At 40.7% G+C, this 26,128-nt stretch overlaps 1 protein-coding gene across 3 annotated transcripts in view; it reads left to right on the top strand.

Annotated features, from left to right (window-relative positions):
- The window catches only part of TEAD4 (TEA domain transcription factor 4), a 60,067-nt gene extending 34,440 nt beyond the window's left edge, over positions 1 to 25,627 (top strand). For 2 of the 3 annotated variants that reach the window (XM_080577378.1, XM_080577376.1), the window contains 10 exons: positions 1,089 to 1,153; positions 2,085 to 2,147; positions 5,669 to 5,803; positions 6,747 to 6,790; positions 7,901 to 7,956; positions 8,743 to 8,873; positions 10,136 to 10,309; positions 22,194 to 22,334; positions 23,356 to 23,508; positions 25,390 to 25,627. In XM_080577378.1, coding sequence (XP_080433504.1) covers positions 5,693 to 5,803; positions 6,747 to 6,790; positions 7,901 to 7,956; positions 8,743 to 8,873; positions 10,136 to 10,309; positions 22,194 to 22,334; positions 23,356 to 23,508; positions 25,390 to 25,503 — 924 coding nt within the window. In that variant the 5' untranslated portion in view covers positions 1,089 to 1,153; positions 2,085 to 2,147; positions 5,669 to 5,692 and the 3' untranslated portion in view covers positions 25,504 to 25,627. Of the gene's footprint in view, positions 1 to 1,088; positions 1,154 to 2,084; positions 2,148 to 5,668; positions 5,804 to 6,746; positions 6,791 to 7,900; positions 7,957 to 8,742; positions 8,874 to 10,135; positions 10,310 to 22,193; positions 22,335 to 23,355; positions 23,548 to 25,389 lie in introns of all 3 variants that reach the window. The other variant, XM_080577377.1, reaches the window with a different exon arrangement.
- The last annotated feature ends 501 nt before the right edge of the window (positions 25,628 to 26,128 follow it).

Genomic DNA, 26,128 nt, shown 5'->3' with positions numbered 1-26,128 from the left:
CTCACATTCAGTTTGTTTTCAGCCCAGGTCCTTTCCTTCAAAACAACTTTCCAAATTGTCAGTTCCCAGAATATACTGATACTTAGAATTATGCAGAATTTTGCATTTCCCTTTGTTGGACTCCATGAGATTCCTGTTGGCCCATTTCTCCAGTCAAGGTCCTTCTCCTGTCAAACTCTTTCTGAATAGCAGTGCAGCCAATCTGGTCTATCAGCAACTCCTCCCAGTTTTGTGTGAACTTTCTGTGGTAGGTTATGTCCCATTGTCTAGGTCATTAATGAAGGTGCTGAACTGTATTGGCCCAGTACACCACTACAGGCTTGCCTCTAACTGAACTTTGTGCCATTGATCAAAATCCTCTGGGTCTGGCTGTTCAGCCAGTTTTCAGCCCACCTTGTCTGCTTGCCCAACTCATGTTTCTTCAGCTTGTCAATGAGGATTTATGGGAGATGATAGTTTCAAATGCCATACTAAAGTTGAGGTACTCAATGTGTAGCGGTCTCCACTCATCCACCAAGTTAGTCATCTCATTGAAGAAGCTGTGTTGGGTAAGAATGATTTCCCGTTTGTAAATCCATGTGGACTACTTCCAATCACCTTCTTGTCCTTTGTGTATCTGGAAATGCAGTATAAGGTGCCCCATCACTTCCAGGTATGGAGGTGTGGCTGTCTGGCCTGCTGTTTCCTGGTTCTTCCTCCTTGCCTTTCTGAATGATGGAGGGTGAATGGATTTTTTTTTTGGTTGGTTGGTTGGTTTTGTTTGTTTGTTTGTTTTTTCTGTTCATAGTGGCTATCTTGATCCATGCCTACAGAGTTTACACATTGTGGTAGTAAAATTATTAAGCAAAGTGTTTGATTCTCCTTTTTATCGATAAACTGTATTTTTATTGGTAAGCTATACAGATGCAAGCTGAGAAATAGCATTAGTAGCCCAAAGTTCTGCTTATACTCCTACCGTGTGAACTAATCAGTACCTTCCTAAAATCCCTGCACTAGCAATCTCTATAGAAATAAAAAGAAAAAAGGGGAAGAAAAAACCCACAAAACAGTTTCTCTAAACTTTTATTTGCATTATTTCTCTGTTTCAGGCCGAAATGAGCTGATTGCCCGCTATATTAAGCTGAGAACAGGGAAAACACGCACAAGGAAACAGGTAGGTGTAAAGTTTTGGGGTTCTTTTGGACCACTACACATATTGTAGGCTTATGAGAACAAATTCCTTGCTACTCACTTGCTGTTAGTTTCTAGCTTTTGTGGAAATAGATGGTTGTGCTGAGCTGGTTAGTAACAATGGTGGGAAGAGTCAGCTCAGGCATTTGATAATAGGACTGTAGCACTCCCACCACCCATCCACATCCTGACCCACAATTCTCACCTCCCGCCCACATTGTGACCCACAATTATTTCTGCTGTTAAACAGTGTGGGATTTTATTCGTTCATTCGTTCATTTCAGTGAACATCAGTGGAGGATTCTTTGTTCAGGAAGATTCTTTGTCACAAATAGACAGCAATGGTGATTTTGAAAACACATGGCACATGGGATGAAAAAGGCACCTCTGTGTTTTAGGAATGACAGTACAGGCTATGCTGGACAAAGCACAGAGCAACATGGACCTCCTTTGGGTAGGGGGTTTATAGTTGATCTCCAGAAGTTCCTTCTAACCTAAACTATTCTATGATGTGTTTCAGCCCAGATTCTGAGAGTCATTATATAGTAGCCAAGGGTATGTAACATGGGTTTCCCTTCTCCCAAGAGGACGCCAGGATGGGGAGTAAAGAGATTAGAACTCTTAATCCCCAGATTTATGGTTGGGTTGGGTTGTTCGGTTTTAGAAGAGGTCTCTGGTTTAATAAAGACATTTGAATTGGAAAAGGCTTTATATGGCTTGTCTCTGTTGATAACCCACCTTACTTCATGACAATTATGCTCAGAAAAACATTTCATTACTACCTCAACCCCCCCTTCCTCCACAAACCTAAATAACTCCCTATTGCATAAGATGCATAAAGTAAACTGTTTACTTCTGCAAGCAGCTACCAAATGCTCCTCTGGAATGAAGATGGATTTTGTCTTTCAATGCAGGTATCTAGTCACATCCAGGTCCTGGCAAGGCGGAAAGCCAGAGAGATCCAAGCCAAGCTCAAGGTATTATGGGTATCCTTTTAACATATCATACAAGCCCCCTGAGTCAGCCATTCCCTCATCCGTTCCCTCTTTGAATAGCCTCAGAAAAGGCTGAGATTAGGCACTGAATTGTGGTAAGCTGGAGAGGAAAAGGTACTTCCCAGGAAGTGTTGTGCAAACACTTGTATTGTTGGAGCTCTGTGACGTCTGAGGCAATTCTATTTAAAGAATAAAGAAACAATAACTTTAATTTTGATGTGTCTGATTTCTACCTCCGGTTTACGCTGCTGTCCTTCAAGTCTGAATGTCCCTTGGACTTGGGAGCATGGGAAGAGTGTTTACCTGAGAAGGAGGGTGTTATGGTCACAAATGTTGACCAGTAGTCACTTCATAGTGTTTTGTGGGCCTTGGGAATGGGTAGCTCTACCGTTAGTGCTGTACTAGTTCTACCTTTACTAGTGGTAGTGACATGGAGTTGTCCCTGGGAAAGTATTCTGAGTTGGCAGAACTTGGGAGGAAGTTACAAAGCCACCTGGGATCTTCTCATGTAAAATGGTACCAGCTGAAGAGACTTTGCCCTTTGATTAATTCAGACCTGATTTGAAGAGGCCTGGGCCAATAAGAAAAATGGTTGACTTCTGTCTACTTGCCTGAGTAAATCTGTGTTTTCCTTTCTGTAGGAAGAGCTCTGAGATCAAGCTAATGAACTGATACCTCTTGATGTTTATTTCCACTCACATTTGAAGCAGGGAAATGGCTCAGACTGAATTGCCAGAAATATCAAGAAGGTCATGTTTATGGGTGACAATTGCACAAGAGCATGCCCGCATTAGAATGGGGCCTGCCCATTTTAGCCCATCCAGAAAGGGCCTGCTGAGCAGGATGTGAGGTCCAGTCCTTATTATAAATCATTCAGAAAGTCAGGAAAGGAAGGCCTTCCTGACTTGTTACGGCATGCTTTAGGTGATGATGACGGTCTTGATATCTCAGTCCAGCCCAGACTCTTAAGTGGAAATCTGTCATGTTATTTCTCTTGGCTGGCTGGGTAGCTCCTTCCTGAGCCACACAAGGTGTAGATTTTCTGTGAATGAAATGTTAGCACCTAGTCTTGACCAGTGCTGAAGTGCATGCATCTCTAGTGTGAGCAGTGATTGCCTCTAATGGTCGTGACTGTGCACCTCCCTCACCCCATTCCCAGGTCCATTTTAGAAACTGTGTTGTCTCTGTAATTTGCCTGTTGTGTTTCCAGCTGCTCTGATAAAGAGAAGGAGCCGCAAATTGCGACTATCTAATTCAGTGCTTCTAAGTAGGGCTGCCAAGGTTTGAAGCCTGTGGTGCTGTTAAGCAGTCAATTCAGGTGGAGGCCTGGTTGAGAGGCAAGTTAGAGCTAGTAGGAAACAGCAACTGCCTGGGGTGTTAAAAGATATACTGCTGCTTATATCTGTGACCTTGATTCTGTTCCTTGCATGTCACAGCTCTGGGATTTGGCATGATTGAAAAGTCCGTCAGCCGAGCCTGTTTCTACTTAGTACACAAGAGCTGTCCGTTTTTGTTCTCAGGGAACGAAGGTGTCTTGGGGAGCTCCATGAAGCCATTGGTTGTTCTCCTTTTACACTAGCTCTGGCCATGCTGTGAGCTCTACCCGCTGCCTGCAGTGAACCATTCCCCACTACCAGACAGTTCCTTTCTGCCTGCAGAGGCGATTCTGTATCACTGATTCAATTCATTTACTGCTTTGCTTTCCCTAGTCATTTTCACAGAGCAAGGAAATGAAATCACATAAGTTACTGCCCTTCCTCTAAGTTCTTGCTGATAGCTGCGTGTTCTTCTATCACTGTTCATTTTCCACACTGTGTATATGTTTTCGTATTTATATAGTAGAGTTCCAAGCAGCTACATGCTGACTTTTCAGAACATGTACTCTAATACTATTTTCTCCCACACAAACTGAGGTCTCTTCCTTAAGCTTGCACTGTTCCTATAGTAGATAGAGGTGAGGGCAGTAGAGTAAAGCTTGAAGAAAAATCTGTCACCAGAAGGCAGTAGTTTTCTGTCTTGGGTGGCTAATTGATACTATACTAAGGAAAAGAGGGACATTTTGTTTTTATTATTATTTATTCCAGTGTGTTTTGAAAATATAAAAACAAAAGACAAAAATTGCTAATGTTTGGTAAAAGTTTTTGATGTCTTTTCTTTTTTTTTTTTTACTGGAAGCACAAATATAAATGACTAGAGAATTTTTAGCTGAAAGAGCTGACAAATATGGTTTTTCTAGAGAGAAAATAAAGGAAGAAAAAAAACACTTCTGCACTGACAACTTGAAATGTCATGGGAAAAATAAAGGAAAAAGGAATTCTTACCTTTATAATGTTGCATGTAATCCTTAAAGAATTACCCAAAGCATCATTTAAACTGCATTCTGAAAAATGTAATCTTCACTTTGGAGATACTTAGGAACTTCCTCAGTAATTAATATACTTCCATACATTTTAATGGTACTAACAAGAGTCATAGATAACATAAAAAATGTTGTGCCCATTCAGATTATTTCACTTAAAAGTTATCATTTATTCTTGAGCTTTTGTTACACTTCCTCCAAATGTTTTTGCATTACACACATCAGTATCCCTGGGATTTGACCTTCAGAAAACCCTAGGAAGGGGGAGAGAGAATGGAGACCCAAGGGTGAGAAATTACTGCAGTTACTAAAATTAACGAATATCATAGTTTTGAGAATTCCTGAGGAGGACAAGAGCTTACCTCTTTCAGCAACTTCTCCAAGCCATCAATTCATCTGTGGCATTCCCATTATAATTATAATGCCACAGATAAATATGGCGTGTCTAAACAGTAAAGATAACTTTTTGGAGGGGTGTAGGAAGAATGTGGCAAAGTACTTTTGCTTGTCCATTATTTCTTGGTAGAAGAAATGAAGAATGCCCTTAGTTTTAACCATACTTTAGACCCCCTGTTTGTTGCACTGTTATTGCCTGTAAAGATGTGTACAATTCTACCGTGCTGCTAAAATACAAAACAGAATGTTCTTGTGTATGTGCCCTGGGAGGTTATTAAGATTTCCTGTTTCCCCAAGAATGGTAATAAAACGTTCAGTTCTACCTGGGAGTAATGCAGTCCTGAACTGAGATAGTCTTTTCGCAGTGATGAAGACAAACTCCTTTTGTGTTAACAATTAGCTTTTTTTTTTTTTTTAAATTAAGGTTGTATTTTCTGTAACAAAACATTTTAACTGTGGGGCTTAAAAACCTTCAGACAGAAAGTACAAATGCTTAATAGTGTCTAAAACAGTTATCCCAATATTCCAGAAAGAAAGATTAGTCACATTGAAAATATAGTAATGGATAAGGGACTCAAGCTTTGAAGAGTTCTTAGGATAGTTATTGGCAAATCTGCTGCCCAGTTTCTTAGAGATACTTATTCCCTACGAAGAAGCTGGTGATAATCCTGTTTATGCAGCATTAGGCCAGGCAACAGGTTTATCATTATAATCATTCTGTTTTTTCTTTTTCTACTCTTGCCCTTAGGATCAGGCAGCTAAAGATAAAGCCATGCAGAGTATGGCTACAATGTCATCTGCCCAGATTATCTCTGCAACTGCCTTCCATAGTAAAATGGCTTTGCCTGGTCTCCCACGACCAGCCTACCCTGCTGTTTCTGGGGTGAGTGAATCATTGTCTTGGAGGAGCTGGATTGAAGACACTTGAATATTTGAAAGGGTGTTGGGACCTGCTCAGGAATATCCTGAGAACATTGGAAAGAATGGGCCAAAAGTCATTTTTTTAGTAGAGTAAATCTATTATATAGCTTCAAAAGTTTGAATCTGATTCTTTGCTCACACTGACGCAAAGTAATGGTGTTTTTATTTATTTTATTTTATTTTATTTTATTTTATTTTATTTTATTTTATTTTATTTTATTTTATTTTATTTTATTTTATTTTATTTTATTTTATTTTATTTTATTTTATTTTATTTTATGACACAAGTGAAAGAACAACCAAAGATCCTCTGGGTATTCACCTTTCTGAAATATTTTTAGGTGTCTGTACCCCTTTCTTAGTCCAGGATCTTGGATAAAACAATTTGGGTTACCCCAACCCTTTCCCAATCCCATCATTCCCAACCTAATTCTGAGTGCTTACATCACAAATTGATGGCCCTTACATAAAACCTTTAACAGAGGAGGCCTGTCTGCATCCCACATTTTTTTGTGTTGGACCTAGTGAGATTTGCTGAGCATTGATTTCTGCCAAAATACTTCTGTAAAGTTTTCCTGGAGAAAATGGTCCATCCAAGAGGGGGATCCCTCTGAAGATGGAGGTACAAGAATGCGTACATAGCATTTAACATTAAAAAACACCGTTGTGTCAGTTTCTTGCATGTCACTACTGGAACATATAGAAAGAAAACCAAGACCAGTGAGCACCTCCACAAGTATTAAATCAAGAAAGTAGAATGAGTAAATCAAGAAGTGAATGAATGTAGCAAAGTCACATCTTTAAGTCTGTGAGCTTGCAGTTTCTTTCTTTAGACACTGGCAAGTCTGGCTTTTTAACTCTGTCCTAAGAGTGATGACCGTTGCCTGTATGTTGTTCTTTTGCAGTTTTGGCAAGGACCTTTGCCAGGCCAAGCTGGATCTTCTCAAGAGTGAGTATTCCTTCATCTGAGTGTCTAAAGCAGGTGCTTCCTTTATCCTCCTTGAGGAACACCATTAGCTATTTCAAGATTTATGAAATGCTAAGATAATGCTTTGTTCTCAGACAGATTCCATGACAGTGGATCTGAGACTTAAATTAAGGCCCATGGTTGAAGACAAACTGAGGGTCACAAGAGAGTCTTAAACAGATAAAACCCTATGTCTTCATAAACAAACAACACAGACAGACTCTCAGCATTTGTAGAAATACAAACAGCACCAACGGCCTCATCCTTTACCCATCTCTGGCTGATCAAGATAAAGGTGTTTGTAGGAAATAAACAAATGACATGGATCCATCCAGTAGCTGGGTGTATGCACTCTATCCAGAAGCTATCCGTGGATCCCTTGTCTGCCTTTTTGCTGGCACCCAAGCAAGTGAACCCCTGAGGCTGCAGCTCCACTCCATTTGCTGTTGCAGGCCCCTCACTCACACACACAAACACATGCATGTGCAAAAACACACACAGTGAATGTCTTTGGTAGCAGGGTTTAGATGCACAGTCCGCCCAGTAGCTGGGTCTGGGTCTTCGCTCTCCCTAGTTTGCCTCCCACAAAAATAAACACACACAGACGAACTAGACTTACAGTCACCCTCCAGGCTCCATAATTCATAATTCAGGTTGTTCTGCCTGCCATTGTTCTGTGCTACTTTTGAGTGTGTGGAGACAAATTTTTTATCACATAACTTAACAGGATAGGTTTCTGTGAGCAATTTAAGCCACCTTAAGGACAAGTGGCTGGAAGGTTCTATGTTCTTCGCCCTGGCTATGTGTTCTTGCTCTCTTCTGGTGCTGTTGTTGATGTTTGTGGGAACAGACAGACATAGAGAACAGATAGGAATAGATAGACTATTAGTATCAGATACTAATAGGCTATTAATATGGGGAAAGGAGTTTGTAAAAGAATAGAAGCCATTCTGGGAGAAATGAAAAGTGTTTGATTTAATCATCTAATCTGTGTAAAAAGTTGAACAAGTGTCTTTTCCTTTTTTTTTTTCTTTCTTTTTTTTTTTGTTATTTTCTTGTTATTTTTAACCATCTCTCTGTGTATGTCTGTAGTGTGAAACCTTTTTCTCAACAACCATATGCTGTACAGCCTCCGCTGCCACTACCAGGTAGGTAAGAAAATACAGTCCTTGTTTTGAAATTGTGCTAACTTCAAAAATAGCTAACACTTAAAAAATGATGCAGTTATTTTTTAAAAGTCTTTTTACCTACTGAAACATTTTAGTGAGTCCAATATTAATTTTATATGATTTCCCCTTATCACCATTTTCCATCCTTTTATTGAGAGAGCTGAAGCACTTTAATTTTGGTTTATTTAAATAAACACACACACACATTTTTTCCTGTTTTGGTTAGTTGTTTGGGTGTTTCTTTTCCTCCTAGCTAAACATAAAACGAAAGCTAATGTATCTCTGTTGTTCTTCCACCATGTTGGATGTACTAGAACAGTGTTTTCTGTCATAACATGATTGCCTTTCCAATTCCTTATTAAATTGAACAATAAATGTCTTTTTCTTCTCAACTTCCTCTGTTTGAGAAGTTAATAATCATGCTAATTGTATTGCTCCATTCTCTGATACTAAAGCAGCCTATTCCTCTGCTCATTTAAGGCCCAGTCCAGGTCCTGTTAAAGTTGCTGAACATGTTTTCTCTGGTGTCAAAACCAGGCAGATTGTCTTTTACAGTCATGACAACCCTGACATTACTGTCTTAGCAGAGGGTGACTGAAAAGCCATTTAGAGCACATGTGGAGCGAGAAACCTGTGAATGATATTTCTGCATAATGAAGTTAGATGAAAATGTAATTAGTCAGCTTTGACAACAGGTGCTTTTCTGGAAAGTTATTACCAACTTGTCTATTTCTAAATTTTGATACATAAATCTTGTGTACTCAGGGTTTGAGTCTCCTGCTGGTCTCTCCCCTTCACCATCAGTACCAGCTTGGCAAGGACGAAGGGTTGCTAGCTCCAAACTTTGGATGTTAGAATTCTCTGCATTCTTGGAACAGCAGCAAGATCAAGATACAGTAAGATACACACCTAACTTCCACCCCTCATTTAATTTTGATATTCAGGTAGCTTCTGATCATTGTGGATGTGTTATACTACTATATGTACATGGAAATACTTGCTTCATTGCTCTACTGAGAATACATCTTCGGAAAACAACCCAGTTAAAATAGATCTTTCTCTTAGAGGACAGAATCGCTTATAGCAATATAGCCAGCTCTGTGCCATGTGCTTTTGGCCTTCCTTTACAGGGTCATGGTAATTCACATACCAGATCTCAAGGCACTGACATCATAAGCCGGTGGAACAGCCCCTGCAGGGCTATTCTAGTTATCCTTTTCAGACTTGGAGTACAGATCCAACACCAGATGATGCTAAGATAACATGGAGCCACATAGTCTCTCTGGTGTGCTGAGAACTTAAATCTGGGGGGCAACTGGGATTAACGTGAATCAGAGTGTTTCTGTGTTACCACCTATAAAATGGGAATAATAAGACTTGCTTGTCTCACTAAAGTCTTGTGATATTGCATATTGAGACACATTGGTGATGGGCCAGTTATACTTCCTGTCTCTGAGACAGGATAACTGCAGTTCAGAAACGATGGTAGTATTTGGCTGGCATCTTGCTGTGGGAATTTAGGCAGTTCTTCACAGGATAAGGAGCTTTGATGTTTATTGACTGAATGATTTGTGACAGGTAGCATTCTGCATCTCAAGTTATTTCATACTATATAACAGTGGCATGAGGCAACAGTTTAGGACTGAATATAAGAAAAAAAAGCACACAATAATGTTTCAGAAGAAGCAAGAAGCATGGATGTATTGATAAGAAAGAAAGAACAGCATGAGCTGGTATTAGCAGATATCTTTCTGCTAATTTTTCTGCTTTTTTAGAAAGTGCTATCAAATTTTCAGTGATTCCAGTAGTCAGGCTGTGTTTGCCTGTTACTTCTGGATAAAGATGAAAGAACAATTATTGTCACAGTTCTGGAGTGATGGTTTAGTGTGTAGTGTGGGGGTACAGAGCTTTCTGTGTGTACAATTTTAGGCAGCACCCCCTTCTGTATACTGTTCCTACACCCTGAATAGATTGATAAGTGAACTGCGTGCTTTCTGAGCATGAGGATATTTTAAAATGATCTCATGAGCTTTTTGGTTTTCTGTGGTGGGATGGACTCTACCAGTTTGCTAAAGTGTCAGTTTTTCTCGCATGAAGAAATGTATGCTCAGAATGTACTGAACAATTTCCTAATTCCATATTTTTCCTCTTCTTGCAGTATAACAAACACCTGTTCGTGCACATTGGGCAATCAAGTCCCAGCTACAATGATCCCTATCTTGAGGCAGTGGATATCCGGCAGATCTATGACAAGTTCCCTGAGAAAAAAGGGGGCCTGAAGGAGCTGTTTGAAAGGGGGCCAGCTAATGCCTTCTTCCTTGTCAAGTTCTGGGTAAGGGAAGGGCCCTTTGTAGGGTACCCATTTACTCTGAAGTTCTCACTTTAAAGGTCACTAGCTCTTAGAAGACTATCAGCTCCCAACAAATTTACACTGTTCAGAAGACTTAATAGAGTCACAGCTGTCTTTGGGGATCTTTCCTTGATTGCACAAGGCCCTCTTTCCAGCCTGGAGCAGGACATATCTTTCACAGTGTCATTTGCAGAGTTCTTCTTAACTAGTGTCCATGGAGTTTGGTAATTTGAATTTATTTATTTATTATGTTTTGGAAAAAATTATTTATGTATAAGAGAAAAATTCAGAGAAAATTCTTTGTGTATTCATATGCATTCACTTCCCTCAGTGCTGAGTAAATTCTCAGTCAGAGACAACATTTTTCCTTCTCTTCTCTCATCTCATTAGCTGGATTTTGTGTTATCCAAGTACTAATGATTTACAGATATGTATTGACTGCAGGCATGAGGATAGACAAAAGATAAGAGAGACATACTATGAAATTGGATTATGTTGCTAATATACTACTGAATTTACTTATGGTAAGTTGGCAGAAATCAGCCTGGCAAAAAACTATGCACTCAATTTGGCCTGGATAGAATTTTCACGAGTTAGCTTAAATTTGCAAAAAGCTGTGCCATTGTGCTTCAGGATACAAATAAAATAGTTTTGATTATCAATATTATTACAGATATTACACAACTAAAAATAATAGGAGCTTGGGGCAGTTGCAAGCTAGATGGCTGAGGGAACGTGTAATGAGATTTGGAGCTTTTCGTCTTGAACTTACCACTTATGATTCAACCCCAGGTCAGGAGTAAGATGATGAGAAATGATCTTCATATCTCATACTCTTCAAACAAACTGGAATAAGAAAGCCTGTTAACTAGTGCTTTCAGGAGAAAGAGGAGTTAATTTAAGTGCCTTGAGATGTGTATTCCCAGCTATTCCAAGCCTGGCCTTTCCAGAAATGAATTGGAGAACGCTGGCTAGGAGTCCGCTGTTCAAGTGTCTGGTATTTTTCCTTGGAGACACATCATTTTACTGCCCTAGATTGTGTACTACTGAGCTGTATTGGTAATGGGATTAGCCTCGGTCAAAATACAACAAAGCCTGCTTGAGAAAGTTGAAATAAAAAGTAAAATACCAACCCTATTTCCCTGTGGATGGCAGATACCTGGGAGAGACAGCAGCATCTTGCTGGAAAGGGTCTCCTTTGACAAACGTCTGGGTAGTAAACGCCCTACTAAGAACCGTCTGAGAAAGGAAACAGAAGTCTGATGTGACAAAAGAAAGGAAAAGTTAAGATGGAATGGCTTCTAAGAAGAGGTTCTTGCAGAAGTAGGAGCAGCAACAAACAGCTGCTTAGGTGCTTTGTTCTGTAGGGATCCCATATAAGTGCTTGTGCCAAGGTGAAGGGGACTGGCTCCTTTATGGTATCACTTGGAAGTGCTTTGGAAGTTTTCCAAGAACAAAACAAAACAGGGAATCATAGAATCATAGAATAGGAGCTTAGAGGGAAATGTTAACTAGACAGAATAAAACACTCTGAATTCCTTGACTTAAGGGGAGAAAAATCACAATGAACTTGTGATCTTGTGCAACTGCGATTTTATTTATCTAAACAGTTAGCATACTTTTGTGCTTGTGGGGTTGGCTTTGGAGATCTTGCTTCTTTTTAATAACAAGGGTAAATGTGGCCTACATACCATGTCAGACCAATTAGAATCAGGCTTTTAAGGATTTACATGTTGCAATGTCATTGAGTTGGCCCTCAGTGGGCCCACATGGGGTGTCTGGTGTTCAGAGGGTATCAACTCATTGAAACTTGGTTTGCATAAAGAGATGTGACATAGGATTTGAAGAATCTTTACTCCACTGTCAGTGGTACTATACATGGTCTCTGCATTTGTCTGCGTTTGTACATGCATGGTCTCTGCATGGGTCTCTGCATTTGTACTCTTCACAACAGTGATGTTTCTGGATTTCTGGCTTAATATTTTGGCTTTCTCACTTGTTTTTTGGTACTTTTGCATTGTTGAGTCCTCTCTGGAGGTGACATCAGGTTTTATTGGTGGAAACACTGAAGGATGTTGCTTACAAGTAAGCTTACGAGTAAAGTCATTGATTGAATAAAATCAAATAAGGTTTGTAAGGAGTAAATAATTCTGTCTTGTATTTGTTTCTCAGAGTAGACAGTAGTAGGGGATGAAAGCATGACGCCTGCTGCCATTATTCTGGATGAAAGAGGGTTGGGGAACTTTTATGATTTGTATTGTGTTTTACAGGTATGCTTACTTACGTTAATCCTGTTGTAAGGTTTCAGCTAGGATCTCTAAGGTCAGAAGAAATTAAAAAAATTTTTGAAGTAATTTTGTTCTTTTTTTTTTTTTTTTTAATCCAAAGCTTTTTATTGGAAAACTTTGAATTCAGTATTCCAATGTGCTTCATATGTTGTGGTAGTTCAGTCTTATACTTAATCAAAGCACATGAGCCATGACTGTAATGCACTGTGCCACATTTATAATGGGAATTTGTGAGTTTTATGTATTGCAATAGATGGTGCAACTCCAGCCCACAGGAGAGACCAGCTCATATAAAGTAGCAAAACCTGCAAATTCTGCATGATATTATGTTGGTATTTCCAAATATGGAAGTGTGGGCTTGACCAAATATTTTACAGGCTCTGGGTAAGAGCAAAAAGTGTTTGTGTTTTCAAAAGTTCTTTTTTGCCACACCTCACCCTCCCTAAACAAACACTTTTCGTGGATAAGGCAATGTAATTAAAAAAAAAAGTTTTTCAGAAAAGATGAGATTTCAGCTGAGATTTTTATATATCTCTGCATTTTTATACCTCTGTAAACAGTATACAATAGAGTGTTTTTTCATTTTATTCCCTGATTACTCTGAAAAGCTGTATGAGTACACTGATGTCCCAAGGTGCTAGATAAAGCAATTGCTATACTATTGAATTCATAGTTTTGTTTGTTTGTTTGTTTGTTTGCTTTGTTAAGTTAAAAGTCTTATCTAAAAGCAACTTACTGATAATCTAAAATTGGATGGGTAATTAAATGTGTATTAAGGTATGTTTTGAGACATGAAGATAATGAATGTTTTTTTCAGAGGTTCTGAACTGAAGTGGTGGTTGCAGGTGGCAAAGATTTCCAAAAAAATATCAAGACATTGAATAAGTTGTTTTTGTATTTATGCAGTTTTACACCTGAAGAACCTGAGTCAGGAAACTGTCAGTACTGCACTATGAAGTGAATATATCCAATGATCTGTTGTGCACTGAAAGCCTAACTCCAAACACCGGGTCTGGGGTTTCTTGACATTTCACAGGAAACAGTAGAACTGAGAAATAGAGTTCACATTTATTCAGTGGTGCTTTAAATTATTTATACAATAGCTAAGTGTTAAAAGTTGACTAATTTGAAAGATAAGCAGTGTTTGCAATTCTTCCTTGATTTTGGCTTTGAAAGTCTGGTACAATGAACTAACTCTTTGACTTGGATTGGCAGGTTGTGTATGATATCTCAGTGACATTTCTCCGTGCTCCAACTGCATTCTAGCACACAACAATGAATGTGAGACATTTGCCTTCCAACACATAGGCAGTGGCAGCTCTGCTCTTTTCCAGCGTAATATTATCTCTACCACCTGTTACTTGTTTCTCCCCATGAACTCCTCCTAAATTCGTCGTTATTAATAGTTTGGGGAAGAGGAGTTTTCAGGGCTTTGCACATTAGTAGAATGGTGCACTTGCATCTTAAAGCTTTCAGAAGTTGTGAAAATTACTAAAAGATAGAAGGAAGATGAGGAAAAAAAAAGAAAGGAAGGAAGGAAGGAAGGAAGGAAGGAAGGAAGGAAGGAAGGAAGGAAGGAAGGAAGGAAGGAAGGAAGGAAAGAAAGAAAGAAAGAAAGAAAGAAAGAAAGAAAGAAAGAAAGAAAGAAAGAAAGAAAGAAAGAAAGAAAGAAAGAAAGAAAGAAAGAAAGAAAGAAAGAAAGAAAGAAAGAAAGAAAGAAAGAAAGAAAGAAAGAAAGAAAGAAAGAAAGAAAGAAAGAAAGAAAGAAAGAAAGAAAAGAAAGAAATTCAGGATAGGCAGTACTTTGTCCAGAGCAGACATCTGCATAGGGGTATTATCAAGGGAATTGCTTAGGAGACCTTTCCTGTCAATGATGAAAACATGTAATAGTTTTCTCATCAGTGATAGGCAAGTTGAATCAGTCAAATCACTGTGTTGTTTCTTTCCATTAAATGAATTATACTTTAGTGGAAGGGGCTGGAGGGGTGGGCTAGAGTGCATGTCCTGCACTTGGCTTCTCTCCACTCCCAGGCAAATCCAGTCAGGTCAGCAGCAGTGCAAATTCCCTTTGTCACCTTGTCCTGTCTGCTGTATGCCTTCCACCCTGATTTTTAAGATCTTTGCCTTTTTTTTTTTTTTTTTGAGAATGGATCTGGATCTGACAGCACATTAATTTCACCTGCAGTCAACAGCAACACCTCCTAACAGTTGCTAGCTTATGTAAGGGATCTCTATGTCAATCAATGACACTTTTTTCACCAAAGTTATTCCCCAGAGTGTTCAACAGAATAGATATTGTTGGCAGCAAAAAGCAGATTGAATTGCTGAGGCAATCTATCCGCTGGATGTTAAAATTACACAATCCTTGGTGGCTAGCTAAGTCGCAGCTAACCTTATTGTTGGTAAGACCTTCTGCAATTTTTGTCTAGCTCTGGAACTGCCATCTTGCACCTTTCTTGGAGGTAGTGGCACACATTTTGAAACATTCTTAAAGAATTGCTTACCATATGCCTTTCCATTGACCGTGGGACATGCGTGCAAGATATTGTCAAGCTATGGTTTCTCACAAGATTTACTACAACTTGGACTCTTGTTCAGTTACTGCTTTTCAAAGCCTCAGATAAGCTGAAGACTGATTCTCAAAGGTCACATTTCCCTTTGTGAACAGTTTCTGAGAAATTTTGATTCACAGCCTTATCCTAGCAGGAATGAGGCCTTTCTCAGTAATCAGTTGTGAAGCTCACTCCCACCAAAGATCAGACAAAAAACTTAGTGTTGTTAGGATACTGCACAATGCCAACTTTTCTGTAAGTGTTTCTTTCCTGGGGTTGCAGTTATTGAGTAATAAACACAGGCTCATCCAAGGCGTTTGCAGCAGAGCTGCTAAGAACTCAGACCACCAAGACGATTTTAAAAAAGAAAAAAAAAAGTAATACTAGCCTTGTTCAGGATTACTATGCCTTTCCCCAAACAAATCCATTTTCTTCTGTCTAGATTTTTTTTGTTGTTGTTTTGCATTTAAGAAAATTTGCTTACTTCTCCTTAAAGGAGGAAATCTCAGATGTTAGCACCGAAACAGGCAGATCAACTCTCTTGAATGCAATCTGTAGATCTCTGAGACCTATTTCCACAGACACCTCAGTGACTGTAATTTCAGCATGTTTGAAACTCAACAGGCAAGCTGAAGACAAGTATGTCATCTGTGCTGAGCTTGCACAGTAAGTTGAATGCATTCCAGACACATCAGATTGTTGTTATGAGCTGGCTAAAGTGTGCACACCTTTTTGCATCTGGAGTTTCTTGGACAGAAGGCAAAAGCCCTGACTTTGTCAGATAAAGTAGTATGGCCCTGTCAGTGGCTCATCAATCACCTTCAGCTTGTAATATGTCTCTTGTATTTATTTTTCTTCTTTGCCCTTGAAGAAAAGTGAACAGCTGTTTGAATGCTGACAGCATCCAACCAGCTTAAATGTTGCTTCTGCTCCTGCTGCAATGATTCCCTGTTGCTAGCAGTGGCTGCTAGGAGCCTGGGGGACAAGGCAACTCATCCCACTGGGTGGGGGCTTTCCTAAATCCTGACTGTCTTTCCTTTGGCTGCCTAGGATGGGGTAAGGAATGTATTCAAGAGTTATCTCACTACTTGTTGGATATGCTAGTGTGTTTGCCACTGAGGAGCTCGGAGACCTAGGTTCTAGCCTCCAAGTCTGAATCACATTTAGTGTTATGTCTTCAAGAAGTCCGTGCATTCCCAGACTATAAAGTGAGGACTGGCCTTCCTACTTGATGAAGTGATGGGAAAATTAATTCACTCTAAGTTACAATTAATATTATTGCCTTGTATCTTTGAGGCATGGAATGTACTGGACAGAATAAAACAGACCTTCCTCTGCTTGGTTTCATACCTGGTACATTCTGGGCAGAGAGAAATGTAAGCAGGCACAGGATGAGGTGTGATTTGGCACAAACTTTTGTTTAGAGGAAGAAACACTGGAAGTGAAGAGAAAGGAAGAATCCTTTCCCCAAAGTGACAATATGGTTTTGAGTCCTGTTGATGAGGAGCTCATAAGAATCTAGGCATGGAGTCTGTATCATTTTCAGATGTTAAGTTAAAAGCAATATCTCTTTTGGTCATTAGAGATTCTATTATATGCAAAAAGATTTTGTTCTTGTGCAATCATGGGAAGTGTAACTGCATCCAATAGGGATTTACCTGACTGTCCAGCTGATACTTGGAGGTTAATTGGCTATGGCACATATCATTGTTTTATTTTTTCCCTCAATTGTCTCCCTTTGGAAGTAATAATCTCCATAGGAGGGAAAACTAGTGTATCGGGGTTCGACTCCTGAGCTGCTGCAGTTCTTTGGCCTTATATTTACATATGGCATCACAGAATGATTGAGGTTGGAAGGGACCTCCAGAGATCTTCTAGTCCAACCTCCCTGCCAAGCAGGGTCACTTAGAACACATTGCACAGGATTGCATCCAGGTGAGTTTTGAATATCTCCAGAGAAGGAGACTCCGCAGCCTCTATGGGCAGCCTGTTCCACTGCTCCCTCACCCTCACAGTAAAGAAGGTTTTCCTCATATGCAGATAGAACTTCCTGGCTTTCAGTTTGTGCTCATTGCTTCTCATCCTATCCCTGGGCACTGCCAAAAGGAGTCTGTCCCCACTGTCTCGACACCCCTCTGTACAGGTATTTATACACATTGATAAAATCCCCTCTCAGCCTTCTCTTCTATAGGCTAAGCAGGCCCAGCTCTCTCATCCTTTCCTTATAAGAGAGTTGCTCCAGTCCCCTCATGATCTTAGTAGCCCTCTGCTGGACTTGTTCCAGTAGCTCCATGTCCCTCTTGTACCGGGGAGCCCAGAACTGGACGCAGAACTCCAGGTGTGGCCTCACCAGTGTTGAGCAGAGGGGGAGGGTCACCTTTCTCAACCTGCTGTCCACAGTCCTCTTGATGCAGGCTAGGATCCCATTGGCCTTCTTTGCCACAAGGGCACACTGCTGGCTTATGGTTAACTTGTTGTCCATGACGACCCCCCAGGTCCCTCACCACAGAGCTGCCAGTAGTATCCGTCTGAGGTGCTGCAGCTCCATTCTGCTACAAACATGAACCAAAGTCCTCAGCCAGCTGCTGCCCTCCTTCCCTGGAGATGCTGAGATTTCATGTATGGTTTTTTTCATTGTGTTTATCCCCCCCACCCTGAGATATAGCTGAACACTATTGTGAAGGACTCCTAGTCTGGTTCCTCTTTTGAGAAGAAAAAGAATTAATCTTTATTCAGACAGCTGGAGTATGGGTCAAATAAACCAAATAAGCAATACAGTTAGCTGCCTTGACATCTGGCCTGAAGGCCACACCCAGAGAGTGGTGGTCAATGGCCTATGTTCAGGTGGATGCTGGTCATGACTGGTGTCCCTCAGAGGTTCATCCTGGGACCAGTACTGTTTAATATCTTTATCAATTACACAGACGGTGGGATCGAGTGCACCCTCAACAAGTTCACAGATGACACCAAGCTGAGTGGTGCAGTCAGTACAACCAAAGGAAGGGATGCCATCCAAAGGGACCTGGACAACCTTGAGAAGTGGGCCCATGTGAATCTAAGGAGGTTCAACAAGTCCAAGTGCAAGGTGCTGCACCTCAGCCGGGGCAATCCCAGACATGAGGACAGACTGGGAGAAGATCTCATTGAAAGCAGCCCTGCAGAGAAGGACTTGGGGGTTCTGGTCGATGGAAAGCTTGGCATGAACCGGCAGTGTTCACTTGCAGCCCAGAAGGCCAACAGCATCCTGGGCTGCATCAACAGAGGAGTGGTCAGCAGGTCGAGGGAGGTGATTGTCCCCCTCTGTTCTGCCCTTTTGAGGCCCCACCTGGAGTGCTGCATCGAGATTTGAGGCCCCCAGCACAAGGAAGATGTGGACCTGTTAGAGTGAGTCTGGAAGAGGGCCACAAAGTTGATTAGAGGGGTGGAGCACCTCTCCTATGAAGAAAGGCTGAGAGAGCTGGGGATGTTCAGCATGGAGAAGAGAAGGCTCTGGGATGACCTTATTGCAGCTTTTCAATATTTAAAGGAAGCTTATAAAAAAGATAGAGAGCAACTTTTTGCTTAGATAATGACAGGATGAGGGGCAATGGTTTTAAACTAAAAGAGGGGAGATTTAGATTAGAGGTTAGGAGGAAATTCTTCTCTCAGAGGGTGGTGAGGCAATGCAACAGGTTGCCCAGAGAGGCTGTGGATGCCCAATTCCTGGAGGTGTTCAAGAGAAGGTTGGATGAGGCCCTGGGCAACGTGATTTAGTGGGTGGCATCCCTGCCCTTGACAGGGTCAGGAGGGAGGGAGGGTGCATTCTATGATTCTACAATAAATTAACATTGTGGTAACTCAATAAAAACCCAAGCCAGAAAAAAGTAACATTGCTTCTCTCTAATACATGTGTATTTGTAGTGCAAATGAGGTATCTGCATAAATACGGTGGGGAAAATTGGATAGCAATCACTTCTTTGTGAACTTAACAATTCACTAGGCAACCTGAATTATGATCAAGCCTGTAATGCTTGTGCCTTGCTCCTGTTAACACCTGTTCTACCAGGTAAAATTTAGCCTAGAATTGTCTACATATGCTGCTCAAGTTTTGACTTGGAAGTGTAACACTGCATAAAATATTTGCTGGCTTTGTACAGCTAGCACCTGGTAAATTAGAGGGTGTTCTTGGTATATGTGGCATGTAGGAGATGATGAGTTTAGGAAAACATAAAGGGTTGAGTGCATAGCTGGTGCAAACTGGTGTGAATGTGTTATATACAGGGCCAAGCAGGTTTACAATGGTTGAAGATTTGTCACTATTTCAAAGGCAGACATTCTACTTAAAAGAGGGGGTTGGAGAGAGGGGGGGATTATAGAAAAAAAGCAAACCATTTTGACAAATGGATTTTCTTTCATCATAGTCTGTGGTGTGAATGACACAACTATTAAGGATAGTTGTATAAAACTGTGGACAACACCTTGTATTTTGAAGAGTGATTTGTGATCATGTATTTAAATACTGTGCTGTTATGCTCTCAATTAAGAAAACAAGCAGATTGAAAACTGTGTGTCCATCCCTAATGTTTCCAGCATTAATTCTAGAACATTAGACTATCCTGTCATCTTGCCTGGATTGAATCTTTGTATTGCTAGAATTATCTGGATGCTACAGCTGCTTGTCTATGAGATATTCCAGGAGATGCACTGCTCACTGTACTTTATGAAAAACCTGTCCAAAATCTGTCTTTCTGAGTTTGTACTTTACCAAAAATTCATGATAATTGGATTTTATTGGATTGTTGGCTTGGATTTTCTGTGATATCATTATCAAATTGAGATAGTAGTTCTTCTCTAGGTGGAAATATGCATGCACAAATGCAGAGTGGCAGCAATGTCCCAGTGTTGTGCTAAGTGGTAAATGGAACTGGATTTTCTGAAATAAATGAGGAGATGGTTTATTTTATTTCTTTTGCCGTCATCTCTTCGTCCTTCATATGCCTGAGGTGGTAAGTTAACAGCCAGGGGAATTGGACTGAAAGGAAATACTGCACGTTACTACAGGGCTGCTCTTCCTGTTAGTGCTTTTGTCATCACTACTGGCAATACTTCTGTGAGGTGGGAGCTGCTGGTGAGTGTTGTGGTACAGGAAAGTTTCAGCCTGATTGTGCAGAGCCAAAACTTAACTTGAAAGGAGTGGCAACAGAAAGGCTTCTAGCAGGTTTCTCGTTCCCGCTATAGTTGCTCAAACCCAGCATTTACCAGTAGAAGCAGACGTGCCTTCTGCTTTCCCCATTGCAGCCCATCCTCCCAACACGCATTGTCTGAATACGTACAAGTGCTTTTGAAACAGGTCAAGGAAGTGATCGATCCCATGAAGAGCTAGCTGAGTAATTCCTCAATGACTTTTGTCCTACAACTACACAAAAGTTTGTGCCAGTAAAAGAGGAATGAGAGGGGATGAGGTACTGAAGTACAGTTTCTCAAGAAGCAACCTGCATGTGTGTTGCTATCAAAATAGGCAGCCCTTAGTTTTCATGTATGCACACCTCTTCCAGCCCCTATAGCTTTGTGAGGATCCAAATGAGCTTTCTTGTCTGACTGAAAACTATCCTACCAAAACCACAACAAAATTAAAAAACTGTTTTGGCTGGGATTAGCTTTCTCATCTGGCTTAATCACAGAGTCGTACAATTGCTAATGGTAGCACAATGGCAGCAGCAGGCTTGTGTTGCTGCAGATGGGGAGAAAGCTGGATTGGCAGTTTCTATCAGCAGCACAGATGTAGATTGACTTAAATCTTTTTTGAAATTGCTACTTCAGAGAAATAAGTTAACAGAATTATCTCATAATAGAGAAGAGACAGGTATTGTTTATGGCACAGAAAAAGGACATTCGTTACTGAGATTCTCCGGTTCCAATGTTAGTGTTGCTTGTCCTAAGTCCTGCTCTAGCTCAGGTGAAAACAATCACCAATGACATCAGCTAAGAAAACCACACTAGAATCACATCAAATACAATCCTATTCATGCTGTATCCACTGTAGCAGGAATACAATTTCTACAGTTTCCTGTTTCCCTCAGTTCAGCAGGAAGAATAGAACAGGCTGAAATAGCCCATGGGGACTGATCATTGCTTTTCTGCTGAAGTAAGCTAGCACCTAGGCTCATAGAGTATAGACGAGCTCTACCCTCTTAGTTTTGAAATGGAGGAAGCTGAACTGGATATTCCCACACACCCTTTGTGTTTTCAAAGTGTAAGTGAATGTCACTTCTTCTTTTCTTAAATGTAGTTTGAATGACCCCCAGTGGACTCTTCAGAGAACCATGATTTTAATGAGCTAGGTCCCAACATGAGGCTTCAGTTGGCCAAACTTAGGCACCCACATTTCAAAACTGTGGCTGCTAATAAAGATGGGTTTGTATTCAGGTGGAACTGGGCTGGATCCTTGAGCCACCTACATTCTTTATGTTGCATCCTATCTGATTACATTCTTCATATCACTGTACCTGAGCACAGCATGTGTGTGTGTACTCACACATTCCTTCTCCCCGTTCTGTCTCTTTCCATGCTTCTGTAGAGTGGAAGAACTTTATTCCAGTTCCTGTACCCTTATTTTTCCTCCTAAGTGAAGCAGCCCAGTCTAGCCAATCTGTTGCATTGCTCTGACTCTACAATGTCCTCCTGTCTGCTCTCCAAATGCTTTGTGTACCTCCATGTTGTTCTCTCACTGCCTTGTTATGGTAAATATCAGCTAAAGCAAGATGTCATGCCATATATTTTTGATGTTCAAATTTTAATGTTCATATTTCCCCAAACATGTACAAATTCCCACCAAGATTTTCTGAAGAAGTTTTTGAAGTTCCCAACTGGATTTTACTGCATACTCTTCAAATTTCTCCTGCTTGCTTGATGCACATTGATCTGCTTTGGAGCTTTGGACAATCCTGGCTAAGCAAAATCTGTTCAGGTAATGGTAAAAAAACACCACAACAGGTACTTGATAATAATCTATTTTTCCTTTTTTTTTATTTTTTTTATTTTTGGCAGGCTGATTTGAACACCAACATTGAAGATGAATCCAGATCTTTCTATGGTGTTTCCAGCCAATATGAGAGCCCGGAAAACATGGTCATTACCTGTTCCACTAAAGTGTGTTCCTTTGGAAAGCAGGTGGTGGAGAAAGTGGAGGTAGGGAGCAGACCCCTGTGTGCAAGGTCCTCTGGCTGCTGTTCTGTCACTTCAAGTGTTTGCATGCTGCATATATCTAAAGGTGAAATATATCCCATGCTTCCCACCAGGGAGATGGATGCCATAGATTATTATTTCTGAGACATGCAGTTGTAAAATTGCTCCAGCCTGCAACATAGCATTTTCAGGACTTTATGGAAGGCCTCATAGCGCTTGAAGCTTTTTCTTTAAATCTCAGTTTCTGAAGACTTGTGGATATGTAAGACTTTCAGCTTTGGTGATTATCTGGATTTTCTGGAGACCAAAGAAAAGCTAGGAAACCTGGATTTTTGTTTTGTAGTCCTGAAAGGTGAAAACATATCATAGACTACAGTAATTAGTGAATAGACTGTAATCATTTACAGACTACAGTCTTATGATTTTTTGAGGCTTATCTCAGTGCTTGCATACTTACAGCTCTAGCAACAGTGAAGCGGCATAATTATGCATATAACTGCTGTCAAAGAAATGTTTTCTGACACCACTTTCAGCTGCTAAGAGAGCTGCTCTGACCTGCTTCCTGCTGCTGTCTTTCTCAAAGCAGCAGCCATGTGCAAAACACCAGATGTTCTGGTGTCAGCAGTCAGTTCAAGCTATGTTCTTTCCCAAGACTCATCTCTAGTCATATGATAGACATGCCTAGAGTCTGGTTATAGATTTGCATGATGGGGTATTTAGGTCAGGGAAAGGTTTTGTGGTGTATGGGAAAGGAAATCAAGCTCTTGAGGTGAAAGGAGGTAAAGGGCATCTAAGAGTCTGCTATGAAATGATACAAACAAGCATCAGTTTCTGTTCAAAGGAAGATGAAATATACAGGAGCTAAGATGTGTATGTAAACCAAAAAAATCCCTCTGTGTAAGGCTGTCCAGAAACTCTCATAAGGAGGAACCTTGAAAAAGTCATTGTGTTTTTTTCTGTTCTGAGTCCTTTTATGTGATTGTTATTGATGTGACATATGCCCCTTTTCTATTTTACATTGCAGACAGAGTATGCACGGTATGAAAATGGACACTATTCCTATCGCATTCACCGTTCCCCTCTTTGTGAATACATGATAAACTTCATTCATAAACTCAAGCACCTTCCTGAGAAGTATATGATGAACAGTGTGCTGGAGAACTTTACTATCTTACAGGTGGGACTTTGAACTGTTTTCGTTGGAGCTTGGAAACATGTAAGCCCCATGCAAGAGTTCACTGTTGTGAGTCAAAGCAGATTCCTTTTACAGCTCAGCATCTAATTGTAGTTAGTGTTTCTCATGTGTATTGCACCTCAAGACAGGAGCTCTAGAGATTGTAGCTCATGCAGAGAAGCAGTAGAATTTGAGAGGCCTGCATAACAGGGAAAAGAAAAGAAAGATAAAGGGAAAATTGATGAGGTAGAGACATACAGGAAGGAGAAGGATGTGAAGTCATAGTGAAGAAAGTACTCATTCCACTATTAGATGGACATTGAGGTCCTGTCTGTGCCCTGGTACTTTTTGCAAGTTAATAAAGCAAGAACACTGTTAAATGACCATATAATTTTGTCATGGGGAGAGTTCTTCACCCAGACCTGGTAGGAAAAAAAAAAAATTGTTTCCTCAGTACCATCCTGAACCTTGAAAGAATATCAAGGCAAGTAAAGGAAGAGACATGTTAGGGGAAGCTCTATGACACATTCATGAATCGCTGCAACCTCTAGGTAGTGCAGTACTACAAGGCTACAGTAACTAGATTGCATTAGTGTCTGTATTATACCAGGAGTCTTTCCTGGCTCGGATGCAGCCTAAATTTGGGAAGAGGGCAAAGTCATCTTAGAAGGTGGATTATCCTAGTGGACTGTGAGTTCTGTGCTCGCCTCTACAAGATGTGTCGCAGATCTTTGCCCAGAAAACCTGAAGATGGGTAAGTGGAAGAGATTCTAGAGGCTGTAAAGAAGGGAAATCAAGTGGTGTTCATTCCATTCTCTGGAGGTGCTGTGGGACTTCAGGCAACTCATTGCTCTGATTTGTGGCTCATGTATCTTGGCTATAAAACAAAGTTAATAATATCATTATACATCCGAGGGTATGAGGTAAAGGAGGCCTTACTCTTCTATGTTTCTACTAAGCTCTTTAGCATCTGGAAGAAAAGATAAGTATAAATGCTAAAGGATTTTTTAGATGAGCAAAGGCATGAAGTGGGCAGGGACAGAGAGACTGAAAGCATGTATGCTGTCATTCATACTGAGAAATGCTGTAACTGCTTTCTGCATGTGTCATTCCACATTTAGGCCACTGCTCGCTGTAAATTTAATGAACAAAATTGTCATATATTTATACTTCATCTGGAGCTTTATGTTTTCAGTAATCTCATGTCCTTTTCTCACCTCCTGTCACAGAGAGGCATATCTCATGTGGGTGCTAGCACAGCCTTTTATATATTACCCTTGTAGTCTTGCAGTCCTGCTTCCTGAACAGCATGCTGAGAATTTTCTACCCCTGACTGGGGAGCTGAAAAATGGTCACTCGTAATATCTCCTGTAAAATGAGATATACTCTCTAATTCTCATGTTCTGTGCCTACCACTGACAAGCAGGATCAGATGGTGGGAAAGAATTGTTCATGGCTGTGGTATACCATCACATGAGCAGGAGTGGATGTGCAACAGGAGATGGCCTCTCTAAACCCAACAAACAGAGCAAAAATACTTTTCTGCAGATCCCTTCTCTGATGAAATCTGTAACACTAGGGGGTGGGGAGTAGAGTGGACCTGCTTCCACTTGTGTGGTTGCTGCTTGGTCACAGCCTTCTATTCTCCTCAGTAGACTCTGCTCACCTCCCTGTCTCTTCACTGCATTGTAGTCCTGTTGCTGCAAAAGTGCTTTCCTTGGGGGTGTGTGCACATAGATTAGGGCATGTGGTGGCTGAGTTGTGCATCATTCCTATGGTTCTGTTCTTTGCTTATTAATGACTTTTTGCTCTATGTGTTGGAATATGTAAGCAGAGAAACAGCAGATGCCATCTCAGCTTCTGTCTTCTTCCTTTTCTGTCTAGGTTGTGACAAACAGGGACACACAGGAGACCCTGCTGTGCATAGCATATGTTTTTGAGGTGTCAGCTAGTGACCATGGTGCCCAGCATCACATCTACCGGCTGGTGAAGGACTAGAGACTTATCTGCCCTGAGTCATCCATGGGATGCATGCCTGAGGAAAAAGCCCATGCTTGAAAATCCCTTGTTCCCTCATACCAAACTGAAAAATAAACTGCAGATACTGTGTATTTTCAGAAAAGCACCTCTGAGCAGTTTTATGATTCGCAGTGTCAAATAAGTTTTTATCTCCAGGTTTGTGCAAATAGGAAAAAGGCTTGGAGTCAAAGAAGCAGGCAAATAACTTATTTTCACCCAAACAGTGTCCTCTGGAATGTATTCCTCACACTGGAAACCAGCCCTTAGAGCACACAGTAGGTGTGACTGAGCATATAGAAAGAGCAGTGTGCATGTTACACCTGGTCTGAGTGTGTGCACGCATGCATTCATTTGTAGATCAACACATGCACAGACATGCTTACCATGCATTTGCATAGATGCATGTTCATTTAGACATGCATGGGAACATGCATGTGTGTTGAGATTTCACATAAAAGCTACATATCTGCCTGGATAGCTGTCCACCTCAGTAGATGAACAGTTACAGGCTTATTCAGCCTTCCTCCTGTTAGAGGCTAGACATGGTTTCTATCTCTTCTGTGTACGATGATGAGAGACCAACCATTCTTTTGCCTTTAAAGCT

The sequence above is a fragment of the Anser brachyrhynchus genome, assembly GCF_964034855.1.
Source record: "Anser brachyrhynchus genome assembly, chromosome: 1".
Lineage (NCBI taxonomy): Eukaryota > Metazoa > Chordata > Aves > Anseriformes > Anatidae > Anser > Anser brachyrhynchus.
This window is presented reverse-complemented; position numbering and strand designations above follow the sequence as displayed.